The sequence below is a fragment of the Serinus canaria genome, chromosome 4 (assembly GCF_022539315.1).
Source record: "Serinus canaria isolate serCan28SL12 chromosome 4, serCan2020, whole genome shotgun sequence".
Lineage (NCBI taxonomy): Eukaryota > Metazoa > Chordata > Aves > Passeriformes > Fringillidae > Serinus > Serinus canaria.
Window position 1 is genome coordinate 1,254,259 of NC_066317.1, and position 27,724 is coordinate 1,281,982.

General features: G+C 51.1%; 1 protein-coding gene across 5 annotated transcripts in view; it reads right to left on the bottom strand.

The window, feature by feature from the left end:
- Positions 1 to 27,724, bottom strand: part of SHROOM3 (shroom family member 3) — a 111,511-nt gene that overhangs the window by 10,611 nt on the left and 73,176 nt on the right. For all 5 annotated transcript variants that reach the window (XM_030238935.2, XM_030238934.2, XM_030238936.2 and 2 more), the window contains 4 exons: positions 15,249 to 15,377; positions 7,757 to 7,888; positions 2,479 to 5,698; positions 280 to 356 (listed from right to left, as the gene is read on the bottom strand). In XM_030238935.2, coding sequence (XP_030094795.2) covers positions 280 to 356; positions 2,479 to 5,698; positions 7,757 to 7,888; positions 15,249 to 15,377 — 3,558 coding nt within the window. The remainder of the gene's footprint in view (positions 1 to 279; positions 357 to 2,478; positions 5,699 to 7,756; positions 7,889 to 15,248; positions 15,378 to 27,724) is intronic.

Consider the following 27,724-nt stretch of genomic DNA (forward strand, 5'->3'; position numbering starts at 1 on the left):
TGAGTTTCAACAGCAGACCAAACCCATGCTGAAGTTACAAAAGTGGGAATCTGTTGCAAAAACATGTTCATGATGACATGAAGAGGACTCGACAGTAAATTAATGTCTGTGGTGAAAGAAAAAGCTTGTAGCAACTCCTCCTAAGTCTGCTGGGCACAGCACACCTGGAACAGTGTTTGTGCAGGTCTGAGCTCTAGACAGCCCATGACAACTGCTGCTGGCAAGGGGATGGCCAGAGCTGGCCCTGCAGGGACACAGGGGACACGGACACACACCCACCTGGCTCCTGCGCTGAGCACGTAGCAGGGATCCCTCACCATGGGGCCGAACTCACTGCTCTCCCTTCTCAGCAGCTCCTGGGGGACCAACACAGCGTCAGCAGCCAGCAGCAAGCAAAACAAAACACCAAAACATGGATGAGAATGCCTTCCAAAGCCAGAGAGCAAGTGATTCCCCATGGCTATCCCCTCCTGCCTAGCTCCTAACAAATTCCTGCAGTGACAGTGCAACGTGATTTGTAGGCAGCCTGAAAGGAACATTAAGCACTGTACACAAGGCCCTGAAAAACGAACAGTGAGTGAGGCAGGGAGGTCTGCTGCTAAACTGCAAAAAAACATTTCCCACAAAAGTATCTGAAAAGGCCAAAGAAATCTAATAAATAATTAAAAAAACCTCACTCTGTTGGTTTGACTTTGCACCCCATGTTTATAGCTGTGAGTCTGCACTGGAGATGGACTGAAACAAACCCAAGGAAGTAAGCACCTCAACATATACCTCCCTTTCAAACAGACCCTGTGGATTGGTGTATATACTGGAATATATATACTGGAAGTCAAGGACTTAAGAACAGGATTTTCAGAAGTGCCTTGCTGCCTATGGGACTAATCCTCATTCCACAGGTGGTTACAGCTAAATCCCTCTGGGAAACAGCCCTAAGGACTCTCCCCTCTTCAGTGCCTGAATTAAGACCCTGTGAGCAGGTCTGCAGTGCTCTTCACCCTCTTCCTTGGCTTCCAACAGGCAGAAACTCTGGTTTGGCTGCTGAGTGTATGAACAATTAAAAAGGAACCAGGAGGGAAAATGAAGATGTCAAGAACTGCCCTTTACCTCCTGCCTGATAAGAGTTGGGCAAGGCAAAATGAATTGGGGCTGCTTGTCATCCAACCTGTCTCTGCCAAGTACACTGTGGTGATTTTTCTCTCTCTGGATGTCTGGTTTTATTGCTGCTCTGATCATCAAGTGTGACAAAATGGCACAGATGGGCCTGGTGCCTGGCTGGGGTGGAAAAATTCTGATGGTGGGATGAGACAGGGGTGGTTCTGGAAGTGCATTCCGGTCACTTGATATTCACAAGCTGCTTTTTTAATTCACTCTATTTAAAGATGTGGCGTGGGAGCTGAGGGCTGCTGAGGGAGGATGTAGAATGAAGCACACAATGAGTTTGGGAGGGCAGCTTCTTGCCCCCACCCTGGTTTGGTCCATTTGTGAGATGCTGCCCAGAGCCTCCTCTCTTGTCACTTGACTCAGGACCATTTTGTTGCTCCTGGGTAATCTGCTCTGGGCCAGGAGTGAGTGCAGGAGTAGAAGGAGATGTCCTGGATCTCAGCTGCCCTGTAAGCATGTGAGCCTCTCCAAACACTCAGCCTATTTGGGGCTAGGAGCCTGTCCACACATTTTGGTTGTTTGCTGCCTCTCCCTGTGATGAATACAGCCTGGCATGGAAATAGGGATGGGGCAGCAAACCCAGCACTGCTGCAGATCCATGTGGCTCAACCAGTTGCAGTTTCCTAAATAGGTCTGAACAGATTTCAGCCAGCTGAAGAGCTGGCCTGGGCAGTTGTTCTTTAAGAATTTAGCCTGGTTCTACTGTTTACCATCATCAGAGTCAGTCGAATTCCCCATTTGTGACATCAGTGTGATGTTCCCAACCACCAAGCAGGGGACATGGAAGGGCCAGGGTCCCTGTTCAGTCTTCTCTGTGATGTTTCCCTCCAGGGCTGGAGGCTAAACATAATGGTTATTTGGCAGTGCCTCTGCCCAGCACTTCCCAGCATTGTCAGGCACAGTGGGAGCCAAGGCAATTCCAAGCAGCCTCTAATCCTCTCTATTTTGCATAAGGAAAACGGGCTGAGGCAAATCACCATCTTAGTGGGACACCCAACTAGAAAAGTGCTCAGTGCTTCTCTGGTGCTGCTGGCAGGTAAGGACAGCACACCTCAGACGTGATGTCCAGAGCAGTATATGCACTGGAATCCCAGCATCCCTGACACACCTGATATTGCCCAGCAGGGAGAGAGATGAACCCCGCCAGTGATCTTCCAATTAAGGTGCACTAAACTGCGTCAGCATGTGCTGGATGTGTCTCTAATCACTGGAGTCCAGGCTATGACTGGACATCAGCCTGTTCTCTGACATTCCCCCCATTCCCTGGTTCTGAGATCCCCACTTATGGGTGCACACGACCCCGTTCCCACGTACCTGGTGTTTTTTATCCGCCGTGGGAGACGACCTGGAGCGCACGTGCACAGGGACCGGCTGATTGTCGTACCTATCGAGCAGGTCTTCCACAGACACTGATTTCCCGGATTTCCTGGTAGTGGAGGGGGTTTCAAAGACCTGCTCCTGCTTCCTGTAGCGGGGCTGGCCCTGCGTGCCCAGCAGGTCTGTCTGCGTGCCTTTGGTGAGATCTGACCTGGGTCTGTGATCCCGGCACCTCTCTGGTTTGGGCCGGCCCGTGACCAGGCTGTCCTGGCGCCCCGGCACCTTCTCGTCTCCGCTCGTGTCCAAGCAGTCCATCAGCCCAGGGGGAAGGGTGGAAGACATCCGTCCCGTCCTGGATACCCGCTCCATGGACTCCCTGCGGCGGTAAAGGTTCTGGTCCTGGAGGGAATTCATGCTGGAGGCGGAGGAAAGGCTCTGGCTGTCGGGGCCACCCAGCTGCAGGTAGGAGCTGTGGGAGCGCTCCCGGAGCAGCCCGATGTCCTGCGAGGACGGCCGTCGCCCCGTTTTGCGCTCGATGTAGTCGGCCAGGGCGTTCTGCTGGAGCTGCTTCAGCTCCGGCTTGGACAGGCTGGCTGTGGAGGAAGCTTTGCCATCCCTCTCGAAGATCTTGCGCCGGTCGGCCACCGTGTTCTCCGGGAAGATGAAATGGATGCTTTTCTTCTGGAAGGAGAAAGGCGATGGCTCCCCATCCGAGATGCCCACCTCGTTCATCTTCTCGGGCTCTGAGTAGGAGCGCTTCTTCTGCTCCGCCGTCAGCCGCTTCCGGCCCCCGATGCGCAGCACGTGCTGTGTCCTGCCGTAGTCCAGGCTGGAGAAGCCTCCTTCCGTGGGCGTGATGCTGTGCCTCTCCTTGGGGGTGTGCGGGGACGCCACTGTGCTCCTCATGCTCACGTGGGCCGAGGCAGGCCTCTGGGGCACCCTCTTGGGCGTGTTCCCGAACGGGGGGCTGATCCGCCGGAAGGACGTGGCCCTCAGCACCCTGGACTGGGCATCTTTGATGCTGTTCCTGTAGGCCCTGTTAAAGGACGCGTCCAGCTGCGACCCGTGCGCATCCTGGATGTTATCCTTCCAGAGGATCTCCTTCTCAGGCTCACCTCCCAGCTGGAACGTGCTCCTACTCCGAGGAAGCTGAACTGCCCTTATTTGCACCTCGTTTTCAGGACACAGGCTGTAGTACTCGCTGGGTCTCGCCTGCTTCACCGAAGCCACCATCTGCAGCTCGACGGGGCGCCAGTCAGCCTCTTCCAGCTTCCCGTTCCTGATGGATGGGCTGGAGCCCCTGCCTGGCTCACTGGGCAGCTTGCCTCTCATGTCCTCTGGGCTGTGCACGGAGCACCTCGTGCCAGCGGGCTGGCTCGTCCTGCTCGGCCCATAGTGCTGGCCGAAGCTGGGAATGCCAGCACTCTGGGGCCGGGGAGCACTCTGCTCCCGCTGCTCAAACTTGTTGACCTTCTCCAGGACCGAGCAGCGGGGCTTGCCTGCCTCTGGTTTGCTGTAGGGAAAGCTTTGGGTGCTGCTAGAGCTGAGCCGACTCCTCCCGAAATCCGAGGGCTTTGGGAGCTGAGGAGAAGGGGGTTCTTTGCACTTTGGCTCAGCAGCGTGGAACAGAGCCACGCTCGTGCCCTCCTCCTCCTGCCTCGTGAAGGCCTGGGGGTCCACATCGCCCCACTGTCTGTGCCCCTGCTCCCTGGGATCCTTCTCCTCTCTGCTGCTGCTGCTCAGGAAGGACAGTCTGGTGTTGGAATAACCCTCGTCTGGTTGTGTCTCCCTTAGGTCAGAGCTGCTTTGTCTCCTGGAGCTCTCTGGGATGTTCTGCAAGGAAGAGAAGCCATACTGCTTGGCTTTGCTGTGACCCCATGGGTGGGCAGCACCAGTGTCTCTCTCGTTTACCTGTGCGTTGCCATTTTTCTCCTCCTGGGATCCAGGTGTCCAGTCCTCTTTGGGCTGGTAATGGTTTTTTCTCTCACTAGCATCCCTCAGCTGGGGTTGTGGACCCTGGAAAATGGGCTTGGAGGTCTGTGTGGTACCCGTGATCTCTCGGTGGCTGTGTGCTGCCTTGTAAAGGGGTAGCAGCTCCTCCTTTCGCGACGCAGCCAGGCCGAGCTCCGGGCCTGCTGCGCTGGGAAGCTTCTGCTGGATGAGTTTGGCTTCGTGCTTTCTCTCAGTGGCAGGGGGCTGGTAGAAGATGGTCGACCTGTTGGTAGTGCTTTGGTTTCCATTCTCATCCAAGGCCAGGGTGCTGCCAGCCACAGCCTTGTCGTAGGAGGCCGGGAGGGCTGGGGAGTAGCCGCTTTCTTTGGCCAGAGCTGGGTAAAGCGTCCCAGTGCTGCCCGCGGAAGGCCGGGGCACCTGGGCGTAGTGCGGCTCCGGGGAGGGAACGGCGTAGACACCGGTGGGCAGCAGGGGCTGCCCTGGCTGGGCCGCCTGGGAAAAGCTCTGCTTGGCCTTCATGGTGGGGCTGCTCTCCGGGCTCTTCTCCACCACGGTATGCAGGTGCCCTTCTCCGAAGGGCGGTTTCGGCAGCGGCACCTGCGACAGGGAGCTGATGAGCGGTGCCCAGGCCCCTTTGGGCTGGCTCCGGCCAGGCTTGTTGGGCTCGAGGCCGGTGCCCGAGCCGGGCCTCTCGTGGTGCCTGATGGCTGCGTAGCTGTCACTGCGAGCGGGAGGCAGGGGTGGCCCCTTGGCCGGCTGGCTCTTGCCATCCGAGGGGCCCTGCGCCGGCTGTGCCCAGGAGGAGGCGGCGTTGTGCCGGCTGAAGGCGTGGAGCTTGCCGTGGCCGCGGCCATCGCCGCCGAGGAGCAGGGCCGAGGGCTTCACCTCGTACTCCTGGGAGATGCGCTGCTGGGCGTCGTAGACCGTCCGGACGTAGCGGATGTCCGCCTGCCGCATGCCCTCCGGCAGCCCCCCGCGGGACTGCGCGCTGTCCGGGGAGCACGAGTGCTCCTTGCCCGGCGGGGCCACGGGGTACTCGGGGATGCTGGAGTTGGTGGAGAAGGAGCTGTAGGCAGAGTCTCTCTTGCTGTGCAGGTGGGAGAGCTGGTCGATGCTGTTGGTGGATTTGGCCGGGGACAGGTGGCAAGGGTGGTAGGCAGGGGAGGAGTGGTCCAAGCTCTCCATGCTGCCCCGGGAGCTGTACTGGTCGGGGCTCCTCCTCAGATAGCCATGCTCGTACGCCGAGAGATCGCTGGTGGAGGAGCTGGGGGACAGCGAGGGAAGAGTGAAAACCAGCAGAGAGGAGGCACAACGACTTATAAGTGAGCTCAGAAGCAAGATGTTTAGTTTTGAGATGAAAACCCATATTTGGGCCTTGCTCCATCCCCTCTGTCTGGAGTCATCCCAGTTCACAAAGAGGAACTGCTTGACATTGCAACACATGGCTCTTATTTACCACAGAAGGGTGGGAGGGAAATACAGACAGAGAGATGGTGCATCTCTGGAGCCAGGGAGGATCAACCCCACCCAGCAAACCCATCCAAAGCCCTTGGAAAGCTGAATGAGCACCGACGCCGCTGAGGAGGAGGAGGAGAGGAGCACGAGGGGTGTTCTGGGGGGAATCTAATCTCTTTCTTTTTTTCCCATTTCATTTCTTTTTATGGAGATGAAGACTATGCCCTGGCAAGATTCCTGGAAATTCAGCTGTCCCAAGGATAGTTTGTTTGCTGCAAGAAAACTAAGCTGACAAGAAGAGGAGAGATGTATGTGCCTGTGCCTGGAGGAAAGTGGGGTGCAACCATAGAAACAGTCTGAGGATTCCCAGGAAGTCTGCTCTGCCACCTCTTCTTGTAGCTTAGCAGGTGCAGGTACACCTTGCCACTTTCTCTGAGGTGTTCAAAGGGGATTCATGGCCACCAGAAAAGTGATCAAAAAAGAAGGATATTCAGAGACCTTTCTATCCATGGGGAGGGAGCTCTTTGTGCCAGTCACAAGGGGATGTCGCAAACTTCCGCAGAGTTCGCCCTGGCTAATCTCCCGTTTCAGATCCAAGCAAATACACTGAGGACTGGAGAGGGTAGCCTGAGGATTTCACTTTTCTTCCTTCTCTTCCCAGCTTCCCTTCCTCAGGTATCACTTTCTCTAGTTCCCTCCCATGTGCTGTCCTGGCAGAGCCACAGGGAGACAGCTGGAAGGAACAGGCAAGGCACAGAGCTGGAAGCTGGCTCCAGATCACATCCCAAACAAGTGACAGACCCAGGGGAGAAGGCTGCTAAGGATGAGGAAAGGCAGAAGGAAGCCTGCTCACAGCAGCTCTGCAGAGAGATGCAGAGGAACACAGGCAGGAAGAGATATGGCAAGTCTCAGGACGAAGCTGGTTTGCTCATTTAAATGCACCACTCTATTTGGGATTCAAATAAGCATCTCCCTGGCAATGCCCAGCACAGCCCGAGCCAGCTGGCCACTAGATGTTCCCCGTGCTCCTTCTCAAGCACCCGGGAGACAGAGCCATGCTGCCAAGGGCTCTGCCAGGAACTGCCTGGGAAGCAAAGCCCCTTGGTGGGAAAGGACTATGCTCCAGCATGAGCTATGCTGAGGCCACAGACCAACACACTTTATTTTCTGCAACCATCTCCTCACTTTCTTTAATGCTCTTTTTTCCCTTTCCTCTCCTCTGCCAAGGATCAGTCCAGCCAGTAGAAGAAAGTGATGTTTCAATCCCAGAGGCTATAATGGAGAGTTTCAAACCCTTCTGCCTCTCCGGGGAAAATCTTTCAAGGGCGGAATTTAAACTTGTCCTTCCTCAAGCTACCCTGCACGTTCAGCTGTGATAGAGCTGACTCCTGCAGAAAGCCACTGCCAAACCAGGAAATCCCTCCCTGAACTCCTCACCCTGGGAGCACTGTTGCTGATGCACTGTTGGCTGGTCTGTTACACTGACAGCCTCTGCCACCTACACCCTTATCTCCCTTTTCGTTCCACAGGCCAGTTTAGACTTAGGATTTCTTTTCCTTTGCTGGGGAAGCAACCACGCTGTGTTTTTATATGGGGGCATTCTCAGAAAGCTCTGCCACCATCCTGACAGCGGGCTCCCATCTTTGTAGGAGGGGGGACTCGCTAGCTGCTAATCACCCCACAGAGCACTTACAGGAGGAAAACGAAGCCACTTTATCTGGAAAACCGAACAGGAACTGAAGCCTTCCTAACTCTAATCTGAACCCTGGCTGTGTGTAAACCTATCCAGCTGCATGGAGGCGACTGGTACCATTTTCCTGCTACACCTTTGCCCCCTCCCTTCCCTGCCCAGCTGTGCAGTACTTACCTGGAGTGGTAGGACTGATGCCAAGGGGTGCCAAGCGTACCCTGAGATATTTGCATCATGCTGGGATCGGGCTGGTTCTCCGCGAATTTGCTTGAATGCCAGGAGTGAGGTCGGCCTGGAGTTTCACTCCGCCTAGGTGAAAGCAGAAGGGGTTTGCACATCAAGACCAGCTCTCCTCAGGAAGATGGATCAGAACTTAACAGCACCATTTAGAACTGCTCCTGCTCATTTGTGCTTCACTGCCGCGTTTCTGTCCATTCCAAGCAAGGCCCACAGGAACCACGTGTGAATGTCCCCACATTCCCACAGCAATCCCTCTGGGATTCACACAAGTGGGTCACTGAATGCCACGAGGGGGTGGAAGCCTGCAAAGGGACTTTTGATCTCTCCTCGAGCTGCTAAAAATGCAGGACGAGACGTGACAACCAAGCGCCGGCAATGCGTGTCCCTCACATCCACCCCGGGCAGACAGCTGTCCCCAGGGAGTGTCCCCAGGCGTGGCACTGGCATGGCACAGCTGCCCTCTGGTGCCTTCAGTCACCAGCGCCTGTGTCTGTCAGCCCTGAGGGGAAAGAACCCCACTGACACCTTATTTAAAGCACAGAGTGGTGCAATGGAAAGTCAAAGCACGGGATTAGGGATCGAGTCCCTTGAAGAGGCCACACAGGCTCTCCTTTGCCCCAGCCTTTGGGCTTGTCCTTAATCCTCCTGCTGCTTTCCATGAGGGATCTCTCCCCTGCTCTAGCACTCATTTCCAGTGTCTCACTTTCTCCCTGGGAGAGCGAGGAGCAGCCCTGGACCTCTGTGCTACTGAAAGGTGACAGGAAAATTCTGACTAAATAAATGCATTTGGAGGATATGACACATCTTTAGTCTTTGTCTCACTGAAAAACCCACAGTACAGCATGTCCTGAACACATCAGTACATAGATTAAAATGCCTTTGGCACACAGACACTGAGAGAACTGCCTGAGACTGGGAAGAGGAGTGGTACAGGAAAGTACAAAAAGTTAAAAATGCTTTTCAGGTTCAGGTCCTTTCCTAGTACCAGTTAACATCAGCACCCACTGATGTTTGACAGCATGGAAAAGCACGGGCAGAGAGTGAGAGGCAGAGCCATTTCTTCAGCATTTCTTCCATACAGATTTCAGAAGTGCTGGGTTTTTTCTCATTGTCTGCTGAAAGAAGGAAGAAAAAGGGACATGCTTTTCTCTTTAACTGTCTGTTGTGGCAGGATTGTCTTAAGGGAAACTGGACTGGAAGTCTGCAAAGGACAAGCTGAACCCAACACCACTTTACCTTTACGTGTGTAGGTGTGTTTAAGACAGAGCTCTTCTTTTAAGCTCCTTGCCCAGAAAACAAGGAACCTGGACACTGCCAGATGGGAAGTTGACAAAACTGTTTATTAAGAATAACCCACATTCTTACCTTTTCTGCTGCAGACATTTAAAGACTGTACTTTAGTGGAGTACAAGCCATCAGCACCAATTTTTTGCTTGGGAAAATGAGTGATCCTGTGCAAGGCATGATATCCCTTGGTTTGATCAGTAGAAACAGTGAGGGAGCTGTACAGCCAGTCATCTGAGCCACAGGTATTTTAAATCTTTTGTTTGATATCCTTATAAAAATCCAACTCGTGCACAGCTGTGAATTTCAGTCACAAGACACATGGTACCAGCTGAGCAGCTCCGTGTGGGATAACCTCGCACTGTTTCCACACCTACCCTGTCTTGGAAATGTGGCACATCCTGATTGTTCCCATACAAACTGGCTGAGTGATAAAACCTGCAAATGCAGCAGCTAATGCCAGACTTGGGTGAACACAAATAAATCATTAGATCTTTAACTGGTGTTACTTCAGTGCAGCCAAGTTGCCTGCAACAAAACCAAGAGGAAACACTTTGGCACAGGAGGCTGTAGGATCTAAAACTGCAGAACTGTAATGATAACAATAACAAACCAACCTCATCATCTTTTACATTTTTTGTACTGAACTTGTGAAGGTATCTGGACAACCTTACTACTGAAAAATTTTCCTCTTCAAGTAAGAGAATAAGTGATCCCTGTGCTGTAAATGCCAAGGCTGGAAAGAGACTCCTGGCTCCTCATGGACACCTGCAGTGATCAGATAACCCGGGCATCCAGGTCAGGTTGGCATCACGACAAATGCCTGGGAGCGAAGATACCCGAGGTAGTCAGCAGGACGCGACGCAACGCTGGCCTGTGCATGGCACCTGTAACCCAGGCTACAGACCAGCTACTGCCAGCTCACACTGGAGACTGGGAGACTGAAGGGAAAGGGACAGCTCTTCATCTCATCCAGCTGCTGCCATCTGGGTGCTCGCTGTTGCTATGCTGAACCCAGTGTTTGCAGATGGAACACACCCAGCCCAGCAGAGGCTCCTCGGTGGCAGCCTGGCACACTGGGAGCAGTCTGGGCTGCAGGGATCACATCCACATCTCCGAGGCCCTTCAGCAGGAACTGCTCTGCAGCTCGCTCTTATTAGCAGGAGCTGTGTGTGCTCTTCTCTGTAATCTCTGGAGATTATCTTTATATTGCATGCAAAACAGGAATGGAACTTTACAAAGACACTTTGGCACTAACTCTACAGATGAATCAGCATCTGAGGCTTTCTTCAGAGTGTAACTGAAAGGTTATCTTCTTCTCAAGGTCACAAACGAAAAACATCCAGGAAAGTGCACTCAGTCTCATTGCTGTTCTTCACGTACTGTTCCTTGCCAGTTCTGGAGTACACACACAACCTGAGTGCTCTGCAAGTTCAAAAGGACCTCAAGCCCAGCATCCTTCAGGAGTGCAGTCCATCTTCAACCAGAGTAAACAAGCCAGCTTCTTCAAATTGCCATTTGCATTTTTTCCACATCCCTAGAAAGCTAATAAGCAAAAGCCAGAGAGGGATGTTGTGGCTGATTAACCAGCCACTCAGGGTCATCAGTGCCCCAATAAACTGATCTTTTTCTACTCCCACACAGCTCCTGGGGAGTTGTTTTCACCATTCTCACATCCATCAGAATCATCATCCAGGTGGCTGTGAACAATGCTTCTTGTACCACTGACCTTGTAGTAATTTTTCTCTGTCCTCACAAGCTCCAAACCCCTCCTCAGCAGACACAAGGAATGCTGAAGATAAAGACTGAAAACCTTTCAAGGAAAGCAGAATCCACCTGCAGATCCAGGCAGGAGCAGCAGTCACCAGGACATGCCTCCATGACCTGAGGGGATGGATCTGACTAGCAGCTGGTGTTCCTGTGCCCAGGGAAGATGGGATGGGGCAGAGAAGAGAGAGGAGACTCTGCCATCACTCACAACCACAATCCCTGTGGATGTGCTTCCCCCAGCAGCCCTGCAGACAGGTGGCTGTGTGGGAGGTTGCTGGAGCTGGAAGGGATAGCCACGGCCTAGCCCATCATGTGGAGAGGTGGGAAGGGATGGGGGCCCTGCAGCACAGACCCTCCTCCTGCAGGAGAAATGAAAGATTTGGGTGCAAGTGCAGAGCTGGTGCCTCCTGGATCTGATCCCAGGCACTGAGTCACAAGAGAGAAAGCCAAGAGAGCAGCTGCCCATCCTTACCACGTCATGCTCACAGCAGTGAGATTTCAAGCTGGTGATAATTCTAACCTAACAAAACCCACGTGGCAGGGGCACTATATCCTGAGCCATATCCTGTGCATGCAGCAGCAGGATCTTTGTACATGGAGAGATCCTGATCCCAGCAATTCGCCTGTACCCTCCTTCCAGGGTGAGTGTGCACCTGCACCGTCAGTAAGCAGAACAACCATCTGAATTCTCACCGGGACAGACCTGTCTCCAAGAGTGACACATCTAAAGGAGCAGGAGCATGACAAGGAGATATTTTCCAGACATCCAAACGTGGCTGCAGCCTCTCTGCCCATCTATTAGGCAGGAGATGAAGGAAAAAGTAAAGCACTCAGAAGCCTATTAGGATTTCCACAGAGCGAGGCCACAATCTACTCAAAGCAACGTCGCTCTTAATTAAGGTTCAGTCATGGTTCTAAAAATAAGCAGAACAGACAAGGCCAATTAGAAAGGAGTCGGACCAGAATGGCGTCAGCTTGGTGTGTCTTTCACTCAATCTCTCTTTTTAGCCTCACAGAGCCCCTCTGGTAAATTCTAGGGCAGGAAGGATGTGGAGTGAGCTCCGTCCCTGCACAATTTTGACTAAAAGGAAGGAAGACTCATTAGAAAGACCTCAAGTCTATGAAATGTTATTTCATGGATCTTGGCCAATAGTGTCTCCTCATCTATAGGGGAAAGGGAGAATCATGCCCACACCCCACCCCTCAATGCTGATACAAAAACTTTCCCTAAGTAAAACACGCATGAAAAACCCTTCACTTGAGAACACCAGGGTGAAATGTGCCAATATTCTCAATATTCTCATACTGGGACACAACCATATTCTCATTCTTTTACGCAAAATGTTCATTTTGCAGCTCCTGTGCCTGTGTGGTGTTTCTAGCTGACACATCACACACCACTTGTTTTTTCCCTTTGATAAGCATCACTGGGGATGTCTGAGCTGCATCAGACCATGCCCTGAGTGCCATCTGGGAACTGGGAGACAGGTACCAATCTCCCTGAAATCTCTTTTGGATCCGAAAGAAGGGGATCAGAAGTTTCTGCTCAGAATTCCTAACATTACCATCACGAACTCTTTGGAAAAAAACTCCCCACCATACCACTGGGGAGAAAATCCCTGTGTGGAAGCAGAGATGACAACCACAAATGTGGATCTAGAGACAGATTTTTTTCTACTGGCTTTTCCTGACTGAAGTGTCCTCAGCCACAGGCTGCAGATGGAAGTGCTGGGATCGCTCAGAGGTGATGGCAGCTGTGAGCAACAGGCGCTCCTTCATTGAACTTAGGAACAGTCAAACATTGTAATTAATGATTATTGGTCCTGCAAGTCACACCTCTGTGTTATCACGTATCTCTGGGAACCCCCACGCTGTCTTATCCAAGGAAGAGGCATTTATCCAGTGTCCAGCAAAGGAAACAAAGAGTGAGGGGCTGGCAGCCAGGCTGCACGCTGTGGCTCCATCTTCCCTTCACCGCGGCGTGGGGTTGACAGGCAATATTTACACTGAGGACTTTTCCCTACGCAAAGAAAGGGTCCCTCTGGCATTCCCTGACACTAACCAGACACAGGCTTCAACAGGAACAGAGGTGATGTACACAAACCTCACTCTTCCCGATTACTGGGTCCTACCGGTATCTTCTGACAGCTTTCTATTTTAAAGAGAGCATTATCAAGCAACAGACTGAGTTTGATTTACATTTCAAAACAAGAAGTATTTCATCTCTATTTGGAGATGTGCTTGCCACCAAGATAGTCCCTCTCTGCTGCTCCCACTGGACTGCAGCTTGGAGATGGAGAAGCCAGGAGAGCCTTCAGCCTGGTACCTAGACCATACATACAATGAGGAGCAGGGGAGCACTGGGTTTAAAGACTCTCTGCAACTTTCTTCTTTCTGGAATTTTTCTGTTTCCTTTGCTGGAAAAAGAGGAAGAAAAACAGACATGGAAAAGAAGCAGCTGACTGACTTACACTCTTTGGGGAGGACCCTATAATTCCCTGTCTTCTCCAGGGATTCACATCATCTGTCCCAGAGCAAGGGTGGAAAATCCTAGCAGCCAGAGCCTGCAGCGGCTTCCCTGCCCACAGCTCTTCAGAGCTGCACTGATTTATCCAGACTGATGAATCGGCCCCACGGGCTCAATTCAATTAATTTTTTCTCATTCTTCTCCAGCCAGTAAATTAGTTAAAAAGACAGAAACCCAAGCATAGCTTAGATTCTTTCACAACCCGATATCGAACACACAGCAACTTGCAACAGGAGAGACTTGGAAACAATGGAAGGAATGTGTTTTCAGTGCTTAGGAGGAACTGGGTGGCTGGCAGCAGGGACGCTGCCCCGTGAGCCCGATTATCCAAACGGAACGTGGACAATGAGGCTCGGCAGGTAACCAAGGGGATCTGCAGGGCAAGGCTCCAGGCAGCAGCTGGGCTCTCCCCTGAGCTACAGGGCTACAAATCACAGGCAATGCTTGTGGGCTCCACATCTAAGTGTGAGCTCCACATCCCAGTGCTCGTGCAGGAGCCATTAACAGGACAGAAGCAGCAGGGCCTTCAGGAGGATGTGTGGAGGTACTTGCACACAACTGGGGGGGAACAGGGTGAGTCAAATGTGCCAGGGAACTGCACATGCTGCCTGGGCCAAAGCAAAGGCTGCTGAGTCTGAAACACTCTCCCACTGGCACATTCTTGTACCTTAGAGCAGCTTCCTGTCTGTAACTAAAGCTCCAGCCCGAAAACTGAGATGTGCAGACACAGCTTCCAATGCCGCCAGAAAAGGAAAGTTCAACATTGGGCTCTGCACCCAAAAGCAAATTTATCCAAGTGGAACACTAAACTTTGGAGCTTCTGTGAAGATCTGCTACTAAACTGTTGGGTAAGAGGGATTTACAGAGGGCATATGGTGAATGACTCACTGTTATAGGGAGGTGGTGGATGTAGGGGAGCTCCTTTCCCAAATTCCCTGTGGGTGACATACCTGGGGAAATGCAGAGTCCCACTCCTCACTCAGAGATCAACTTCTCCTCAACAATATCATCTTGAGGAGATATTTCAGCCTCTAAAATGTGCTCTATCCAAGGCTGGGGAGGGTCAGCATCCATGACTGCCTGCAGTGGCCAGAAGCTGGAGCATCTCCCCTAAGGTCAGGGAGGTTGCCCCAGAGGTGCATCCTTGCTGATAAGATCAGAATGTTGGAATTCCCTTCTCAGCTGCTCACTCACAGGCACTGGGCCACGTTTCCACCAGCTCCAGGAGATCGGCTTCCTGACTTCAAATAAGCCAAGGTGTGACCCAAATGCAATGTTGCAAATAAAAGCCACTGCTTCCACTTCACAGTACAAATCTCAGAAGACCGAGACACAAAAATCTATGAGGTCACCCAGATTACAGCTGACTGATGTAAGAGGCTCCTCTGATGCCAGCAAAAGCCCTGCCTGAGTAAATGCTGTAGGACTTGGTCCTGAACTGCACGGCCAAAGGAGGGGAGTCAGGCTCAGCCACAACAGCAGCCAATCCAGAGCAGTTTGGGAAAGTGATTTCTGAAGACACTTAATTGTTCTAACATGCAGACAGGTAGGCAGAAGTCATGAATGCCAAACTCCCACTAAACTGCCCAGACTCTGAAGAAGCCAGGTGATTTTGGAATGCCAGGCACCTGCAGCTGGGAAGTCAGAGAAGACCTACATCACTTGTGTGGAGATACTCGGGTTCAGCATTTCTGATGATCTTTACTAGCATTGACAAAATCTTCTGAGGAGATATTTCAGCACTCCTTCCCTGTGGGTGCCCCTCAGGCACACTGGCAGCCAAAGCAGTAACTGTTTTCCACCCTGTCTTTGCAGGGGCTTCAGGGACACACACAAACACATTCTCACCTGGTCTTCAGCCGTAACTTGACTCCTGCTGCCCACGTGGTTTTGCCGGGCTGGAAGTCAGTGGTCACACAGTCCTGGCCGAGCGGGCTGGGAGACAGCTCTGTGCATCCCTGTGCTGCATGGGTGTCCCTGCCAAAGGAGAGCAAGAACACATAAACACCAGCAGGCAAAACCTCAGCCCTTTTAGCCAACAGGATTTTAGGAAAGAGGGCAATGCACAGACCCAGAGGGTGAGGCAGGGCCATCAGGTCATGTGGATCCTTGTTTTTCTCTACTCTAGGCAGTGCTTGGCTCTGCGAGTGTCCCTCACGCATGTTTTGGAGGAGCTGCCCAATCCCACGGCACACAGGAGTGAGATTAGCTCAGCACCCAGGGCACAGAACTCATCATCCTGCAGCTGCATTTGGGGACACTAAATCCCCAGGTGAGGAGTTCACGGGTTCCACTGTGGGATATGCTTTTTCCACATGTAACCACCTCATGAGAGCTCAGGGAATGCTCTGAACACACAAGAGAAAAGCCAAGAGAAAGCTCCACACAGTGAGAGGGAGAAAGACAAACCTGTCCTACCCCTCTACTGATATTTCCACCAATTCAGCAAACATATATTTACCCTGTTCCAAGTCACAAAAACACAAGTAACCATCACTTCAGCTCCTTCCTTCCCCCTGGAACGCTCCACTATTCCCACTCACTCCAATTTTTAGCCCTGCAGAAGAGATTCAAAGTTTCACTCAAGGAACCCCCACGCTGAATAAAAGTGGGGCTGCAAGGCCCCCTGCTCCTCTCTCTGCCTGCAGCAAGCCTGGCCCGGGATAAGCTGCAATTGCCTCTCGTTGTGTGCTGAGCCCACATGCCGGCATCTGGGGCTTTGGATAGCTGAGATGGCTTGGATGCCATTGCGGTGAGAGCCCGGCCGTCTTTGTGTCCGGCCGGGTCCTCCCCCTCGCTCCCTGCCCGCGCCCCCACGTGCCAGGCAGGAATGTTAAGCCTCCCATTGCGGATGAGATACAGCGGGGAAGCGCAGCAGCACTTTCACCTACATCAGGGAAAGCGACTGCTTCGGAACGGCCTTTTTTTGCTCACCCTGCTTATCTCCATCCAATTTTTACCCCAAATCCTGCCTTGGCTGCCTTTTCTTTCCATGTGTCAAATCCGTCCTGCTTTGTCTCTGCCAGTCCTCTCCTCTGAGATGATGTCGAGTCTCTGATCAAGCTTGAAGTTTCCCTTCCCTGCTCCCAGTCCAGCCTCACTGTACACTAGGAGCACAATCTCCTTTCCTGCAGCCCTGCAAGTGCCAATATCCTTATATGCTCTAATTCTCTTTCTCACCAAGCTTACCATGAAAAATTACCAATTTCCAGAGAAGATTTCACTGCAAGACACAGAAAGGACAGAAGGCCTGTGACAGATGAATATTTAAAAGATTGCATGTAAACGATTTATCCATACAAACAGGTCTACAGTTTTGTGAGCAAAATCTGTTCACAGGTTCAGTGTTTGGAGGACAGAGAGCCCTGTGCTTCCCTGCTCGTTTCCTGGAGAGCAGAGTTAGGCTGTGCCAGGCCACACCACAGCAGTGGACAAAGCTGCTCACGCCTTCCACGCAGCCAGCTGCGTCTGAGGGAGCCAGGGACAACATGCAGGGCTGGGAAACTGCCCCTGGGCCAAGAGAAGAGTCATCAAGAGGCTGAGGAACTGATAGAAGGCAGTACTAAGTGCCTACACCTCCCTGGGCACCACAGCCTAGGGATCTTTCAGCACTTGGACTTCTTTTTTTTTTCCTTTTAAGAGAAAGCAGCTTTTGAAGGATGCTAAGAAAGCAAGGGACACCAGAGACCCTAAACTCTGCTGTGAGCAGAGCTTTCTGAGGAAGGCCCTTCCCAGTGCTCCCACCTGGACCTGCACAGCCTGACCCTCCAGGAGCAGCCCCACGCAGAGAGAGGGAGGATAAGCAGCCTGGGTGTTCCCCCTCACAGGAGCAACCCGTGCTTCCAGCATGCATAACTTTGGGCTTTACCTCACACAGACAAAGACACCTTAATTAGTGTCACCCTGGGCTCCGGGGGTGCTGCTGGGGGAACAAGAAAATGCAAGAGTTTTTCCCCAGCCTCTTAGAAAACTCTAATTGCAGAGCTCTGTGGTGCGTGGCAAGCTCAGTAAGACACTGAAAACTAATCAGCCACTCTAGAAATAACAACTTGAATCAGGCCCAGTGGGGAACACAAGAGATGAGGATCCTTCCACCTGGGAAGCGCCAGAGCACAGCCAGAGGGACAGTCCCCATACAGGGGTGTCCCTGTGAGAGCAGGGCTGCAGGGCTGGACACCTCCCCAAACAGGACCCCAAGCCCACACCTGTCCTGCCCTTGCAGCCTTCTGCCTTACCCGGCTGCTTATCCCGGAGCATTTGCCATGGCATTGCTAAGTAAGGCAGCTCAGTCTAACAATCAGGAGGGTGTTAATCCCTGTAAAGACACTTCCACCAAGGCATGGAGGCAGTCACTCTGTTAGGGGCCTACCTTTCCTCTTGGCTGTCCTCACACCTTCTCCTTAGAGTGGCCCTTCTCTGAAAGCTCCAGCTCCCTGTGGCAGCACCCAGCCCGATGGGATGCTCTTAAAGACTGGGGCTGCATTTTATTTTGGGATGCTGCAAAGGGCCTCACAATTCCATAGCTAAAAAGTATCCCTGGCAAGGAGGGGCTGCAGTTGTTCCTTTTGTTATCATGTTGTTTCTAAAGCTCTCAAGTGGGAGACAGGAAACCCAGCACAGTCTATTTAAAACTCCTTTACCTCCCACCTGAGGCTGGCAGCTGCCTCTGAAATCTTTCCTTTTCTGCAAAGTTCGTGTTTAATTATGAATTGTTATTTATACTTGCTGCTTCCATGGTGCCTTTGGTATTTAATACCACACATGTCCATGAGAGCACTCTGCTCAGCTTTTCCCTCATCTAAAAATGGCCTGCTTGGATTTTTTCCTTGCTGCTTGCTTGACAGTGAAAGAATACAGTGCTAGAGATTAAGGGCTTTTTTCAAGGAAAACCTCCTTCAGAAGTTTCAGTGCCCCCTCCAGAAGAAAGGCAGCACCTCTTGACCCCACATCCATCTCTCCCCACATAGCCAGCACAACCTTTCCACATCAGGCATCTGTGAAACTCTCCCTACTTTTCACCACCTTCCTCAGAGCTCTTCAAGAACACGTGGGTGGCCTTATTTTATATTAATCAACTCCCTCTAAGACTGGTTTGCCAGTTGCTGCCATTGGATGTCTCCTGGCCTTCCCGAGCTGCCAAAGTCCGTGCAGAACTTGGTTGCTGTTTCAGGGAGATCCTCTGCTCTGAGCAGGGCTGCCTCCGAGCTCCTCTGGCCCCTTATCTGCCTCCCGTGCTGACCTCCCGTTACCTGCATGCTTGGAACGTTTCACAGCACTTATCTTAACCTTTGGGGCTCCTGGCTCTTCCTCCTCACTTTCTTCAGTCTTCCTTATCCTTATTTACAACCTCCACATTCCAGCACAGAGCAGTTTTCTAAAGCCAGCCTGGACAGAAAGTGTGGGTGGGTGCCTCTGCCCAGCAGCTCTCCTGGCAATTATCTGAGTCTGCAGAGATCATATTCTTAATTAATAAACTCCATGTTTCATAACAATAGCTCCCTGAGTAATGGCAGCAGCATAAATCACTGCTCTCACTGAGGAAATGATGCAGTGCAAGCTCAGCTGCCTGGCTGTAACTCCCGGAGGAGGCAGACTGCACAGGGAGGCAGCACAAACCCAGCTTCGGAAGTTTTGTCTACTCATAGCATTTCTCCGCCAGGACAACAGTGTTACAGTTCTTCTGGCTGCACTACCATCCTGTACTCTTGGCCTAACTGCCTGTAGTGCCAGGGATGAGTCCTAGGATATACCTGAGAGGAGCTATAAACATAAACAGCACCTGGAACTATGTGTAGAAATTATTAACTTTTTTAAATTATTTTTCAGAATAGGTATTTTTTAATGGTCCCTCCTCTTGGAGCCATAATTGCTGAGTTTAAACCAACACCTGATTTGCTGCCACAGTAAAAGATGACCTGAGTCCCAGAGGATCCAAGTCCCACATGTTAACAGGTTTAGTAATTTTTAGTACTTTGTTACCTTACATCCAGTGTTGTTCTAGAAGAGAGGATGGAGATTATATTCTCATTTTAAAATCATTTGGGATGGATAGGAGTATTTGTAGCCAGTGACAGAATTAAAAGCCACCCTAGAAACATAGGTGCTTACACAATGATGCTTCTGAAACTGAGATGAAAGCAAGGAACTCTTCTTCCAAATTCTACAGCTATTTGTAGGCATTTCCTGATATTCTTCCCTTTGTCTTAAATCAGCACCTAAGAGGAAACCCCCCTCCACTACAGAAACAGCCAACAGCACATCACAGACACAAAAATACAGAGAAGCAGCAAGGAAGCTGAACTGGGCTTCGACAGGCAGCAAGGAGCCAGCAGGGTTAATGCTGCTGGTTTATCCTCAGACCACCCCAGGTTACACAATGTCACAGGGCAGCCTGAGATCCCCAGCTCAGCCCAGTGACATAAGGAGAGCTGGGCAGCCTCACCTCTGGCTATCCTCACCCCGCAGGCAAGCTCTCAGCAGCTGCCCAGCCGGAATTACGTCTCTTGGGGAATGCCAACGGCACCTCCACGGCAGTGCCCAGCTATCTCCTGGCAAAGGGCAAGCCCTCCTGCCTCCTCCCTGCTGCCAGGAGAGGGATGCAGAGCAGGGGGACACCACACCCATCCCAGGCACCCACCTTGGCTGTGGCTGTCCTGCTTGGCAGATCCTCCCGCCCCGCCTGAAGTGAAAAGACTGGACTGCTGACGTATTTCTTATTTTGTTACCTCCTGTGGCTGGCCCAGAAATAGCCTGTAATCCACAGCTCTGTCACGCTCCCAGAATCTCCTTGAGCTGCACTGCAAGTGCCCCTGTGTCACAGCACAAAGTCCCAGGTGCTCTCCTGGTGCAGCAAGGCCTGCACAAGTTTGTTACTCTGCTCACAGGACCCCCGAGCCACACCAAGACCAAAAGGAAACACGTAGATGAAACTTATCATGAAAACAAAATTATAAATTGCACCAAAACCTCTCACACTAATAACCTGTAAAACCTTTGCCAGAAAAAGTCTCAGTGCTTGGGTAAAAGCTCTAGCTCGTGACTTATGACATTCACCTGAGATGGGAAACAGCCAGGTTTAACTCCACAGTCTAAATTAGGCACATGAGGAATTCAAGGCTGATTCATGAATCCAAAACACAACAGGCTCTACCTGTGTAACTCCTGGAAGCACATTTTCATCCTAAGCAGAGTAAGACTGCTGTGAAATCTCAGTAAAGCTCACTGAGCACATGAATCTTGGGCCTGATTTAGGCATTCTACCCCAAGACCTGCAGCAAGGTCCAAGTTCTCAAGTAGAATAATATCCATGTTTAGGATTCAGATGGGTCAGTAAAGCTCAGGGAAAAAAAAACCCCACACAACCCAAACCCATTCACAGTGCAGCTGGCTGCTGCTTCTAAGAAACAGGACCACTTAATGCACATTTTCTGTACACATCACAAGCACATCCACCCTGATATCTGGTAAAACAAGATTACTAGAGCTGATCTTTGTGCCATAAGCCAATCCCCAAAAGGGAAAAGAACAATTTTCCCAGGAACAGTGCAGAGGAGCTTGTGCTTTTCTACCTGCACAGGCCATTGCTTGAAGGCAAATTAAAGAAATCACAGGATGGTGAATTTTAGATGGATACACCCCCCCCCCATTCAGGCACCCATCACTTCCAGTCTTATGGCTCCTACGTGGAGATGCCGAGCACGCAGAATTTCAGGGCGAAGCAAGAGAGGCTGAGAAGTCACCTGGAATTAATCCAGACTCACAGCTTTCCTTCTCAGAGGGCTCTTCACTCAGGCAACTCCAACTTAAACAACCTCAATGAGCGCTGACCTTCAGGTCCACCAAGAAAAAACTCTGGAGAAAGGAGACCACTCTTTCCCTGTGCAATGCTGTCTAGTCCTACTTGTCCAGCATTTTCCTGGCTTCCCCTTTTCTCTGGGACTGGATGGGTTTTAGTTGACCTGACCTCAATCCCACAATCTGGCCGCGCTGTGTTTGCACAGCCCCACACAAACCGGCTGCTCCAGCGCTGTACCTGTTTGCAAGCAGAGAGCTGAAAGGAGCCCTGGCATTCATTTGGGTTCCTCACTTCACTGGCCAAGGGATCTTTGAGAAAATGAACTCCTCCTTTGTCTGGGAGAGAGCCCTAATCCCCGTTTTGCCCTGGAGGATTACTGGGTACTTAGAAAGGCACTCACATGCACATTTTTGGTTCGTGCCAGCTGCATTTAGGCCCACAATACGCAGCCTTAGCTTTGACAATAAGCATTCCACTGCGCCCAGACCTCGACCCAGAGACTGCCACCCTTTTACAGGCACCCTAAATCCACGCTTTCTCAACTGGGGGCCTTCCCTGCTTTGCATCAGCACTTGGCCCTCGGAGGCAGCTGGGCACGGAGCCCCGAAGCCCACAGTCCTTTCTTGTGCTGCCCAGCCGGCTTGGAGCGCACAGCTCCCTGCACAGCCCTGCCAAAACCACCTGCATCCTGGCTGGAAGGAACAACCTGATGGCTCAGGATTTAGCTTTTATCCCTGGTGAATTCCTGGCTTTTTGTATTAGTGGTGTTCAGTTAGACTCTATCACAGCTTGCTGTCTGTGCCCCAGTACCACCCAGGCAGGCTGTTCCCTAAGTGTGCTCTGTGCAGCTCTGCCCACATCTTCCTAGGACTGTGACTTCATTCCCTGAAGTTCCAATCTGGGATCAAGTTCAATGGAAGCAAATGACTCTAAAACAGTACTGACTTGAACAGCACTTTGCCTGATCAGGGGAGATCTCACTTCTCAGGAGTGGTGAGAACTGTCCTGGTTTGTCAAAAAAGTGCTGTGTGATCCATCCTCTACCTGCACCTCATGCTTAGAGAGCTTTAAGCCTCCCAAAAACACATCTACCTACTTATCATGTCAAGACAGGATTAAAACCAGAGAGAAATGACAGTTTCATTCTTTTCTACCCCACAACTAACAGGACTATCCTATAAACTTGCTCTTGACCATTACTGAGCATCTCTTGAGGTTTTCCAGAGATGCCTTTGGGAACACTGTAGGATCAGCTTGGGGAATCAGAGCATCCCCTCTCCTCACAGGCTGTTCTGGACCAGGAGGCTGTGAGGAACAATCCTTCAGAGATGGCCATAAAACAGTGGAAGCTGCTCTGTGTGTGCATCAGATCTGTCAGGCAGAGGTGCCTGAGAGGAGGATGATGCACAGCAGCGCTCAGGCAAGCTGGAGGATCTTAAACACACCTGTCTCTGTAAGAGCCACGGACACCACACACAGGTAAATCAGCAGCCTGAAAGCTTCTGGGGTATCCCCACACTGAATAGTGTGGATCTAAAGTCCTTCTGATCAATGATAACATTTAACTTCTCTTACATTACGCTCACCAAGCACAAGCAGACTCTGAAGGACAAGTGTAAGCGAAACAAAAAATGTAACTGCAGCTCCTACAAAGACAAGCAGCCACAAGAAGGAAGGAAAAGTCATAATCATACAATGTAAGATAAGGATTAGCTTCCATTTAAGGATCTGGGAATGAAAATTATTCCATAGGAAAAGCCTACAAGCCCTCCATGCCATATAGATATGTTCACAGCAAGAGATGCAATCAGCAGAAGGTATTTCCCCACAATTACTCTTTTTACACTCACTCTTCAGATCAGAGATGTTTTACAGCTATAAAAGGGCCATCCTAGGGGGGGGTCTGAATGTCACATGTCCCACCTGGGACCTGGCCAGAGGGTGCTGTGACCTGAAAGGCAAGCCCAGCCTCCACTGGGACACCTTTCTGCCAGCAGCTTGGAGCTGGGACCAGGCTGCATCTGCTGGTGCAGCTCCTAATACGTTCCATACAAACGAAACGAGGTCAGTTCAGCCCAACAATTTAAATGGTTTAAAGCTAAAGATTAAGGGAGTGCTTACAGGAACTGTTCCAGTGGCAGATGGAAGAGGTCTCTGGCAATATGAGCAAGTGGAGCATTTATCTCTTCTGCCAGCACAGCTGGATCTCCGTTCTTCACCTGTGCTGGTGACACCTTGCACTTTAAGGAACACACCCTGAAATTTTAGCCCAGCAGCTCTCCTAGGGTAATACGGATGTCACCAAAGTGCTGCAGCAGTGGCTCAGCTGCTTTGTGAAAACTGGTCTCAGTGATTTGTGCTAATGTGAGTGACAGTCTAAGAATCTCTTCAGAGGGGGCAGAAGAAAGCTTCATACTCACATTTGTCACAGGCACAGTGGACATTCAGCACCAAGGACTCAGGTCTGCAGCAGCTGAGCTGTCTCTCAGCCCTCTCTAACCTGGTTATCTGCACTGCTTCCTGGTATTCCAGATTTTAATTGCAGTTACTGGACGGGTGGAGTGTGCAGGTATAAATCACCTTTGAAAGTGTAGCAACACCTAATCCCCAGAATATGAGCTACCCCTTCTGAGCTGCTTCTTCATCCCACACGCCAACCTCTTCCTGGACAAATTCCTGAGCACCTTACTCAACAGAGCATTCCATTTACTTCCTGGGGATTTCAGCAGGAGATTTGGCCAAGTAAGAAGTGATGATAGATTGAGTAAGGAGATGAGGACTTGGCCAGCTCAGTGAGAGAGACCAAGGTAAGTGACAGAAATGCTGGCTGCTAAGCTAATAAATATCTGTTTGTCACTCCAAATATTTTTAGCATCTGCCAGTCTGGCAGAGATGAGCTTGGAAAAGGGTGAGGGCTGCAACCGTGACAAGGAACATGAGATGAGGGAGGAATCCTTGGCCCCTCTCACTTGGTCCTATGCCTCTGTGCATCCCCACTGTTCTCACATAAACCCCCCAAAAGGGGAAACTAGTCTTTCTGACTCCACTCCTCCCCAGCAGGAAGCTATTTCAGCAGCATGAGGAGCCATCTGCCATCCTTCTGCTGAGGAGATACCACAAGCATCTTTCCTGTACACAGCCCTGGCTGTGGGACCTCTTCCATGTGCCCTGCCAGCAGGAAAACTCTTCCCAAAGCCCTTGTCTCCTACGTTTTGGTCTGGTTATCCTGAGTCTAGACCAAATCATTCCTTAGGCTTGAAGCAGGATCTGAGGCTGGGTCTTGGGATGTTCTCTGCAAGTGCTGCAGGGCTGGATTAGCACCTGCAGAGGCTGTGGGAATCTCACCTGGATGAGGTCAGGGCTTCTCCAGTACCACTGAGGTGAACCACTCCCAGGAAGAGTAAAGAGAAATTCCACTAGAGCTCAGCATAAGGCTTTGACTTCCAGGGAAAAGTCTCAGATGCTCCTGGGTTTCCAGGAACATGAAGGTGCTGCTCCCTAGATGCAAAACCTTCCACAGCTCTTGGGAAACCCAAGAAAACCCCACTTAGTCCAAATACCTATCAGCTTTTAATGGGACTTTCCTCACTTCTGACACCTCTCAAAAATCCACCCAAACCACTCTGAAACAGCATGGGCTGCATTTCCTTGGAGTGGACACCCCCAAGCACATTAAGGAAGCAGCGAGGAGAGGAGCACCCACATCACTGCCAGTGGCAGTCTGACCTGTAGCCTTCACAGCACTTACAGGTTAACAAGATATCAAAAACTCTTCTTCCCCAGTGCCAACAGCAGCAGCCTCTCAAAGGAAGCCACACCTTTGCTAGGGACATGCAGTGATCTGGAGTTCCAGCCTGCAAATCTCTGCCTACCAGCAGGAAAAGGGGAGCAATACACATCCCCACTCCCAGCCTCTCCTCGTAGGCAGCACACGTGGTGACACCGTCATTACCAACACCCTCCCAAAATGGAGGGGCCAGCCCCAAACACAAATGGAGCCACAAGTGCCAAACTCATTCAGAGAGAAAGCAGCAAACCCAAATCCTATTAAGCAGCCATCAGTGTCAATATTTATTCCTCACAAAGCAGGGACAAGTGGCCTAATAAACAGTGTCAGGCTGAGCCTGGTGAGATGGAAGAGGAAGGGAATAGACAGACTTGGGGAAAAGACACCACATTAATCAGCATCACCCCTGCAAACCTTTGACAGAAACAAGGTAGTAAACTCAGTAACCACTTAGAAACTAAGCTCCCTTTTTGCTTCAACAGTGATAGCCCCCAGTTCCCAGCCTGGAGGATTGGCATCCCTCACAACAGAGCCACTGGGCCCCACAAAACCTTTTCCTTTCAATCCACCTCTCAACACACACCTCTGTCTGGCCAGGTTTAACCACTCCCTGCCCAGCACAGAGCAGATCCATCCCCAGGTCTGGTTTGCAGGGACTTAAGCACTCCAGCCAGCACAGAGTGAGTGGGCTCCCAAGCAAACAATGTCTGCACAGGAAGACAAACAAATCAAACCATGATTTCCCAAGGCAAACTCCTTGGCTGCAAGAGTCACTTCAAATATCCCAGCTTCTCCTTCTCCCTGCGGATCATTCCTGCCCTGGGGAGAGGAATGCATATGCCATTTACTTCTGCCTAGCCTGGATGAGAAAACACAGTATTAGGCAAACCCACTCCAGGCTTGGTATTTCCACCAGGGCTGTAGCAGAGTTTTTAGAGCCATGCCTTCCTATAGCACATATGTGCTCTAATCTACGCAGGGAAATTGAAGCTGCCATGGCATGGCGAGGATGCAGCCATCGTGCACGGGGGCCCTGGCCCCACTCTGACTGTACTGGCCACCAGCTATCAGCACGTACTTGGCTTAAATTAGGCTGAAATGGAGTCTGTCTCCAGCCCGGAGCCTGCCTGTAACTGCAAAGGAATCTGTGCCCTCTGCAGCACATGAGACAGGATCAGCTCACTGCTGGAGAGCACTTGGCCTGCCTATTTTTATTGTCCCCCTGAATACTTTTCTTCAACACCGTTCTGAGTTGCTGAAAGAATAGTAAAGATGAGATTTTTTTAAAAATAACAGACAGGCTGATAATCCATAGGAACCGTGTCCTTTTAACTTTTGGATGTTTCTCAAATCTCTGCCTGTGTTGCCAGGCTGCTGAAGGCATTTTGAAGGCACAACATGATGAAATCTAATCAGGGTGAAGTGGGCTGGTTCCATTTCCATCAAATTCCTCTTTCAAAGGCATAAATTTACCCTTCTGATCCCAACATCTAGAACTGAGCCAACACAGCAGTTATTACTGCTACATGAAAAACCTACCCAATCCCCTTCCCTCCGAACAACTGATGACTGACATTCCTCATGCTTCTTTAAACCCAAGGACACTGCCACTAATTTGAGCCCTGGTGCAACTCAAATGTAAAGGATTAGGGAAGTGGCTCTCATCTGAAGGGAGGCAAGCATGCAGCAATGCAGCACATCAAGGGTAGCCAAGCTTGTCATTCCACTTAAACTTGGGAACAACCTCCTAAACCATGGTTTTAGACACACAGGTTTTCTTTTCTACTGACTGGAGCACCTGAGTGGTGTGCACCTTCAGATACTGAGTGTGGCTACAGCCTGATCCTGCTGACCAGGAGCCCTTCTCTACTCCCACACCCATTAAAGTCCAGCAGCTTGCCAGCGCCAGCCACAGTCACTCTGGGCCTGAACAAATGTTAGCCAAGTGGGAATCACACAGGGCATTATAAAACAGCCTGTTTGATGTCATATCCTCTTGGTTTATTTACTCACACTGCTGCTGGGGTGAAGAAGACCAGGGATGGGATGGACCAGCTCCCCCATGCCAGCTGCTCTGCAAACACCAAGTGAAGGATGGTTGCTCACGCAGAGGGCTGACCATTAAAGCAGGGTCCACCCTAACTAAACAAATGCAGGAAGGATGTTTTCCCCATCACTGCTCTTCCCTCAGCAGCCTTCCCAAGTCCATCTGCTCACTGATGCCAGCAGCATCCTCCTGCTAGAGCCGAGCTTTTCTCCCATTGCTGCCAAGACCTGGGATACTCTGTACAGTGAGAAGGGCTCTACATCACCCTGCTTTTCTTCTCATAAAAAATCTCTTCAGGCCTACTGAACACAGAAGCATTTGTGCAGGCCCCTGGCTGCTGCAGAACCATCTCCCAGAGGCAGGGCTCCCGTGTGCCACAGCAGCAGCCCTCTCTGCAGAGCAATGCCAAATAGGCTGCAGCTGGCCTTGTATGTCTTTATTGCATTTTGAGCAATGTTTTACAGTTAAACCTCTGGCCTGCTGACCTCTGGAAGATAAGCCTCTGTGATTATTAAATGAACTTTCCTTAAAATTTACAGTAATCCTGATTTCAGTCGAACTGAACTTCCCTCTTTGATTAAAGAGCCAGAGGTGCCAAGCACCATTTAATGTGGGCCAACAAGCTCTCAATCCCCTAAATCCCCACATTATGGACGTGCAGAGCAGCCCTCCCTCTCCCAGCTGTAGGCTGGCCA